This window comes from Idiotropiscis lumnitzeri, chromosome 6 (assembly GCF_059441095.1).
Source record: "Idiotropiscis lumnitzeri isolate Australia: NSW breed Sydney's pygmy pipehorse chromosome 6, RoL_Ilum_1.0, whole genome shotgun sequence".
Taxonomy (NCBI): domain Eukaryota; kingdom Metazoa; phylum Chordata; class Actinopteri; order Syngnathiformes; family Syngnathidae; genus Idiotropiscis; species Idiotropiscis lumnitzeri.
Window position 1 is genome coordinate 22,055,570 of NC_142396.1, and position 8,545 is coordinate 22,064,114.

The window sequence follows — 8,545 nt, forward strand, 5'->3', positions numbered from 1 at the left end:
GACTCCGCTCCTATTTTGGAGGTCAGCCACATAAAAAAAAAAACAAACAAACAAAAAAAACAAAACGCTTGCACATGGACTCTCCGACTTCCGCCTGCTCCCGTGAAGTTTTTATCCTGTACTGTCCCAATGCCATGATTAAAGAAAAAGTTGCCTCCCATCCCGCTGGTCACAGGAACCCACGAGACTCCAGACAAAAGTCAGCCTCTCGTGAAAAGCCAGTCTCTGTTGAGGCCGGTTACTGGCTAGCCACGACTGGGATGTCATGAAGCATTGCCTTGGAGCTCGGACTAAGACAAGACTTTTATCAAAAAGCAAAACAAAAAAGAAGCAGCCGGGAGTCGCGAGCAGTGTGTCACGTCGCTGTGGCCGACCCGTGCTGCACACAAGTTGGCCACGGCTGCGTCGACAGCCCGTTAAACACATTTTCTGCTTAATAGCTCATCTCTCTCGTCTCTATTAGGACTGTGTCCAACAGTCCTTACTAACCACGCATAAAACTTGCCAGGCCAGGGAATGCAGAAAAGGAAAGCTAAACTTTCAATCTGTGTGTGTGTTTGAGTGTTTAGGAGTGTGATAACTGCCAACACCCACCCCCAACTGACCAGTCTGCCACCGCAGGTAAAGCTTCCAAGAACAGCCACTGGGTGAGCAATGGCATAAATTGAGGTGATCGGCAAGTCGGCTAAAACAATGTGCACATTTTTTTCAATAAACCAATTGAAAATGCACCATTGGCAGTGGCCACCCTTCCTCGAGCCTAATGAAATGTGCTACGTAAATAAAGTTGTATTGTATAGTACAGCCACTTGTTATGACTTACAATTAATTCTAACTAGCAGCGGTGGGCTATATTAAATGAACGAACAACCTTTACTTTAGCATAGACGTCCAGTTGTGTAACGTAAGTCAGTTATGCTTTGCAGGAGGCCCATTTCACTTTGGCTTCTTTGATTAAGTTTGAAATGATCGCAAATTCTGGGCATGTCATCTTTTAACACTTTTATCCGGGCTCACGCTTATTACTGTGATGTGAATGTGCTATAACAGTCCATGTGGAAAAATAATACCCACAAAATGCCAGTAGGTTAAAAAAAAAACTAAAAAAAAACTGCGGCTTTTGCCCCTGATGTCATTCACTTTGAGTTTTTTTATTTTTAGTACCTTTGGAGTCTTTTGTCTCTTGATCCTTGAAGCGCTGGTAGAGCTTGCGTGCATGGTTGTTGAGAGTTTTCATGGGCTGGTGAACTATTTTATACTTTGCTACAACAGCTGCATTTATGTTCTGCACTGTTGTGTTGATTTGATCATATGAAACCCGTCCCTTCATGTACCTGAGTAAGGCAGAACGGAAGTTTAGTCTTTGAATTGGTGACAATGGTATAAAAGCACTATGAACATTTATAAACACGCAATACTGCACACAAGTCCAAAATAATGAATTAAAGTATATTTTTTTTTGTAAGGTGATGGCTATGTTAGAATGTTACTCTCTGTGAATGTTTATTATTGTTGTTTAAACTATAAAGAAAAAAAAGTTAATATTAATAAAAAATATAAATATAAAAATATATTTTTCTCGCAAATTTCATGTTATACAGGTTTCATTTTCAGTAGATTATTTAGTTACATTATTTTTAACACATATTCTCTCCCAAACGAGAATGGTTCGACCCAACTTGTCACGTGCCACCTAATGACAGGAAAATAAAGCTTCAAATTTCCTTGTATTTTTGAGTCCTGTAGATGGCACTGTTGGTTTAAATAAAGGGTTTGAAAAGAGGCAAGTCAGTGTGCTTTCAGCCCAATATTGACCAGAGAGTGCCATCGACTGGAGTCCAAAACAACTACAACTGGTTCATGAAGCTGATTTGAAGCTTCATTTACCCATCACTAGTGCCACCTCTCGTTACCTGTCAATCACTTGAATACGTGAACAATGGAGTCGTGGCAGTTGAAGCGCAAGTCTTCCGAACAAAACGGAGGCACAGGTAAAAGAAGGCCAAACGAAAGTCAACAACATTGATGTCACGTTGGTCACAAGAGGAAACTCTGAATCCAGATCATCTCGAGATATGATACGGAAGCCTCTTATGTGGAGTCTTTGTTCGTAGTTAAAGCCAAGAAGTCATTTACCATAGCTGAAGATCTGATCCCTTCTATGAGCCAAAAGAGGACATTTTGTTGGTTATTTTTTGTGGACCAATACAAATGAAGTTTGAAAGGGTCTAATGTTTAACAAATCAGACACTGATGGCATTTTTTTTTTTACCCAAAAATGTTATGTGCTGGTTCAGGGGTACTTGGCTAAAAAAATATTTCACAAGGGGTACATCCCTGAAAAACGATTGAGATGCACTGTTCTAAGATACATCTTTGTACCACTGAACAGCCTTAAATGAATATCAACCCAAAAATTCTGCACAATAATATGTTCTAAGCAGCCTCAAAAGTCAAAACACAGCATAGCATTCTGGTTAATATTGTGTTTGTGGAATATGAAATAAGCAGTAAAATCCACCTTTTTCATACAAGTCAGGGGGCGGCCTTTTTGCCACTTGCTGTCGACTGCAAATGACATCACAGTTGCTCAGTGCTCAGCTAACAACCAATTATAGCTCCGAAAACAGGCGAGTCGTGATACCTGAGCAACTGTGATGACATTTTCAGTTGAGAGAGTGAAAAAAAGGACGCCCCCTGAGATCGCTAAAAACAGGTGGATTTTGCCACTCAACTCATATTCCATAATCATATTCATTGAAGGTATACTTACTGAGGAATACTTTCAAACTCTGTCGAAGTGATGAAGGCAATCTCTTTGACACAGCTCTTGATTTTGATTTTGACAGTTTCCGGCTGTGTGGATTCCTCATCTGGTACTTGGTTCTGGCTGGTTATTGGTTCATCTTCTCTAAAACGAGATGAAAATTAAACATATACCGTACATTACGGGCACTGTAAATAAGCCGCAGCAGCACTTTTTTGGGGAAAAAAATAAAATGATATAGGCTTCTGCAGTTTTCTATGTTGAAAAAAAATAGTTGTTTACTGCATGTAATGAACGATTTTGTACTGAGAATGCACATTAAGGTACATTTAACACGGCAACAACTTTGCTAATTAAAACAGAACAGACCCAAGAGGGGAAGAAAAAAAATAAGAATTTGCGCATTTTCTGAACTATAGATAGATACGTACACACATACATAGATACGTACACACATACATATATATATATATATATATATATATATATATATACACACACATACATATATACATACATATATACATATATATATACGTATATACATATATATATACGTATATACATATATATGTATATATATACATATGTAACTGAACTTGTTAGTAGAAAAATAGGCCATCTCGGCGAGATAATTCCCCAAAACTTGCTGACTCGCCACAACAAATTAGCTCTGCGCTGCCATCTGGTGGAGTTACATAGTTGCTACATTACCAACACAACGCCATCCTAAAATAATTCAATCGCTCATCTAAACAAACGATGATGGGAAAGCATGATAACACAAGAAGAATTTGGACAGACTGCGTGTCATTAGCAGTTTAGGCACCAAGAACCAGCTGTGCATTGACCTGACCAAAGCAGCGATCAACCTTTGCCACCTTTTTCGAATGCTTTAGCAAGCCGCCTTCCGCCGGCTTACATCTCATACCCACCAGTTTCCATTCATAAAATGAAAGTAGAAAATAGTTTCCTCACTCTTTGGGATATTTGTGGGGCATATGAGCAGGCAAGTTGTCTTTAAGATGTTGGAGACTCGCTAAATTATTTTGGAATAACTCTTCAAGAGCCTGAAAAAAAAAATGCAGATTTTGAAACAAATCAAAAAACAGCTAATAATACTTTGAATGAATGGTGGACTTTCATGCATGAAGAGCTGAGAAAAAAAAAACACTGCACAAATTGCCGAGCTAGATTGTAAGGGATATGAAGTATATTGCAAAGCAAAGAGATCTTTGTAGCTGCAATAATACATGAAGCGACAGAATATAAACCATGTCGCTCTGAGTGAGGCCACAGTCAAGCCAGCGGTGGCATATGAGCCTTTGATCTTATTGTGGTTTGTCTGTAAATTGGACATTTTCAGGAAATGCTGTTCAAGAATTATAGGTTTCAAGTTTATTTGATCGATACAAAAACTCGGAGTCGTTCAATGTAGGCCTGGGTAATTTAAATCAGGATTTTGATTTTAACTTCTTATTTTCAAACATTATAAAACGATTAATTTGCCAAAAAGCGGTGTGGATATGTACAAGTTCCCGACGTTATGAAAGTACCCTGAATGCACCATGTTAGTTAGGACTCTCTAAATTGCCCCTAGGTATGAGTGTGAGCGCGGATGGTTGTTCATCGATGTGTGCCCTGCGATTGGCTGGCAACCAGTTCAGGGTGTACCCCCCCTACTGCCCAAAGACAGCTGGGATAGGCTCCAGCACTCCCGCGAGCCACGACCCTTGTGAGGAGAAGCGACAATGGATGGATAATTCTAACAACCAATCATTGCTCAACTGTTTTCGGAAGCTGAGCCATGATTGGTCTTATCTGAGCTCTGGGTAACTGCGATGTTATTTTCAGTCAAGAGAAAATGACAAAATGCCATCCAGAGAAAAACGGGGGATTTTACTGCTTAACTCCTATTCCACAAACACAATATTAATCAGAATGTCGAGTTTTAACTAGTGGGACTGCAGAGAACACTTTCTTGTTAAGATATTTTTTACTTACAACAAACTTTGCGGCACGTCCTTGATGCCAAATCACACTTAGCGTTCGCCTGTATTACCAAATGGGCGACCTATAGAGTGCATGCATTTACAAACAGCATGTTTTAGGTCCCATATGTCTCTTAGCAGAAAAGACTTGGGGCAATACTTTTTACTTTTCGTTTTAGTTTGGCTATACTCGAGAAGTGTCAGATATGAGCAAAACGGCCACCAAAAACAATATATAAGAAAACTTAGGAGAGTGATATTAACCCAACAAATTACACAACGCTAGTTTACCTTCAAGTGACTGAGTTGGTCTTTCTGTTGGCCAACACCTTTTTCAAACTCTATCAGAAGTCTCTCAAGAGCATCAAGTTCTTGTTTAAGTTGTTTCATCTTATTCTGCGGGACTTCTAGATGTAAAAAGAGAGCAAAAGAAATACTCCTCAAATTGTATAAAATAGTTCGGCAAAGGACAACAAATTTTTCAAATCTTACCTGAAAGTGAGAAGTCCAACATGCGCTGGACGGACACAATCCTGTCATTGAGATGACGGCTGATACTTTCCAAGTCACTCATTTTTTCTGATAAAAAGGAGTGGGGTAAATTGGTGACACGGTTGTTTATTCAGTCCACGTATAGATCCCTTTAAACTAAAATACTAAATACACAAATAAGTGTAAATGAATATTTTGTCAAACATAATGGTAAAATTAATTCTGAAGACGAAGTGTAGCGATTCCACGCAGTTGGTGCTATTTCCTTCTCAGAATCCTTAAAAAAAAAAATAAAAATCAAAAATACTCTTTTAAAACTCTAAATCTGGTAATAAATTGTAAGTACCGAACTGTTAAACATGTGTATTGGCATCTCTCTGGTAATTGTTTTTTTTTTTTTTAAACACAGTTGCTTAGTCGAATATGGTTGCATATTTTCCGAACCCAACCCTGTTCGAATACAAAAACTCTTGTGGTATCTTAGCTATGAATACAGGCTGTTAAAACTAGACATTTTTTTTTATTTTCATGTGGAGTAAATTTATTAATTTTCAAATATGATACATTTTTAGTTAGATTTTAAGCACAGCATTTTGAGGTGGGAGCCTACTTGGGTGTAAAATGTTTGAGAACCACAAGTTAGGGCAACACACAAGTGAAAATTCGAGGAAACAACTAAAATAAACTTCAACGAAAAAGGTTGGGATGAAGGATTCAAATGACTGCATTTCATGGTGAAATCTATAGAGAGACGCAAAACAGTTTTCTAGGCTTCAAGTTAGTTTGAATTCATTTTTTTAAATTCTCATATTACCAATACATGCAATCAGATCAATGTGTAAGAAACTTTGTTAAATAAAAATGCATTTTACAGTTCATTGAATCATACATTCGATTTCATGGTAATGCAAATTAAACGGATTCGATGTAAATTAAACTGAAATCGAGCAGTTAACATATTCAGCAGTTGCACTTGGCAGACGATTGAAGCCTCTTTCCAAAAAGCGTCTAAAAGGCTTTTTATTCTTCATATCATATGGTCATTCAAATATGAACGAAAAAACTGCAAAGGAAAGGGTCGTTTTGAGTGGCTCGTTACTTACTTATGTTGACTAGCGCTGAAAATAAATAAATTTACGTTTGGTAAGTACCGTTAAGTTTGCTGATGATATCGATCCGCGCTTGCTTTGCCTTTCATCGACATAAAGCGAATGCAGGTTTTCATACTAAATTGACCGTTTTCATTTCCTCTTCTGTTTACAGCTGAGAAGTTGACACTTGGCGCGCCAAATTCAACATCTTCTTCTTTGGTACGTCTTCTTCTAATCAATTCCGACAGGCTTGGCGCGGAAAAAGCACAATGGTGCCCTCTGCAGGCAATATATCTCCATTGGATCTATGCTGTCTCTTGAATAACTTTCGATTTTTTATGGCACATCTAAACACATTACAAGATAAAATTAAAAGAAAGACAAGTAAGAAAAACAAAATTATTGATCGACGTTTTCTATCAACTTGGTAGGAGTAGGAAGAAGTTACTTATACTTATCTAGTCCTACCTTTTAGCTCAAATATCAAATTGTTACACTGGTCGATTGATTGGATGAACACTTTGGTTGACAAAATCCCATACATATGTTGTATATAGATATTTTAACTATGAATGTTATTACAGACAAATTTGCAATATTTTGAATGCCAACTCGTTTGAGCATTTAAGCAAAGAAGCAAATTTCGAGCTCGTCTAATAAACAACTTAATTCAGTTGACAAATGGAGCAAATTAAATTATACAAAGATGAAATCAGATTTTAAGTAAAAAAAATAGCAATTTAATAAAATTTAAATATTATTTCGCATGCTATTTGGGGGGTTTAACATTTTGTTTACCTGCAATGATTTTAAATGTCCAGCAGAAGTCATTGTTGACTGACCAACACACTTTGTGTAATACGTCACTAAACTCCTTGAGGCCTGATCTGCCCATCACTCGCAACTACTATATCAGAGGTATTCAATTAAAAGTCACAGAGGTCCACGACTAAAATGTCTTCCAATTAAAAGGTCCGAACCAAAGTCCAACTTCCCTTAATGTCTAGCCTATGTTTACATTTTTAGTTTCAATATTTAGTCATTTTCAACAGAGCGCACTTATATACTAAATATTTAGCAATGTTCACATTAAACACCTTTGCCAGCCAAACTTCCAGAAAAAAACAGTAAAATATCTCCTGCAGAAATATATTAAGTGCTAAGCATTGAGTTAACATCTTTTACCTTTTTTTTTCTCAAATCAAAGAGTTATCAGCCTAAAAAAAACGGAAAGCCTAATTATCCAAGTAAAACAGGTCAACATGTTCAGTACATAATCAATAAAAATGGCTGTCCTCATGAAAAACTAATTCAAAATGAGCTTTGACACCAACTTTTATTTTGAATATTTTTTTAACTTCTCTTAATTAGAAAAATGAGTTTGTGACTCTCCCTGCCAGTGACTTAATTCTGGGTTGGAACGGAGTCAGGGCCATTGGGATTTGGTAGATTATTTCACACATCTGGCCTTTGTGTTTTCCTTTAAATAATGTTTGCGCAACCGTATTTAAGCACTCCTTCACAACTTCCCCATCACTGAATGTTTTTTTTATGTTTCCCCAAAATCCATGATACTTTTAGTGAACATTCGTTTGCATGCCGCTGGCCTGTAAACGTAAATGTAAAAATCTGTTATACTGCACTCAAAGTTCGATATTTTTGCGTGCGCTCACCTCAAACATCAGCGGATTACTTTGCAAGAAAGGGTGGTGCTTTGTTTCGTAGTGGCGTTTCGCAATGTTGCGACGGTTTCGGGGCATATGATGGACACTGGTTTTGAATCGGCTGCAGCCAGAACTAAACTAAATTTCTCCGTCCATTCATTTAAAACAACACGCATCGACCTTGCTAAGTTTTTAGCAAGGCATACTGTCAGCAGCACTCTCTTCCGGTCTGGTGCACAATTGGCAGTGGATCGTAAACAAAAGATTTGATTGGCTCAAATCAGTGACGCCTTTTCTGTATTTACTAGAATTGCAGCGCCAACGTTTGCGAATGCGCCCTGAAAAAAATTAATCGTAGATTGGTCATGGGTCCGGTCCGAACCATCGCGCGGTCCGGATGCGGACCACGGTCCGCCATTTGGTGATGCCTGTACTATATACATGATATCTGGTTCTTAAATTGTTCTCTGGAAGCGTTTACATCCAGATTGGTAGTGATGTGTCGAGACTCAGAGTAAACTGCGAGCAAGTATGTGAAAC

At 37.9% G+C, this 8,545-nt stretch overlaps 1 protein-coding gene across 1 annotated transcript in view; it reads right to left on the reverse strand.

Annotated features, from left to right (window-relative positions):
• Positions 1-6,599, reverse strand: part of ska1 (spindle and kinetochore associated complex subunit 1) — a 7,291-nt gene extending 692 nt beyond the window's left edge. Inside the window, exons 1-6 of the mRNA XM_088298772.1 lie at positions 6,402-6,599; positions 5,251-5,337; positions 5,050-5,165; positions 3,746-3,837; positions 2,774-2,911; positions 1,165-1,334 (exon numbers count right to left, since the gene is read on the reverse strand). Coding sequence (XP_088154898.1) covers positions 1,165-1,334; positions 2,774-2,911; positions 3,746-3,837; positions 5,050-5,165; positions 5,251-5,332 — 598 coding nt within the window. The 5' untranslated portion in view covers positions 5,333-5,337; positions 6,402-6,599. The remainder of the gene's footprint in view (positions 1-1,164; positions 1,335-2,773; positions 2,912-3,745; positions 3,838-5,049; positions 5,166-5,250; positions 5,338-6,401) is intronic.
• Between the last annotated feature and the right edge of the window lie 1,946 nt (positions 6,600-8,545).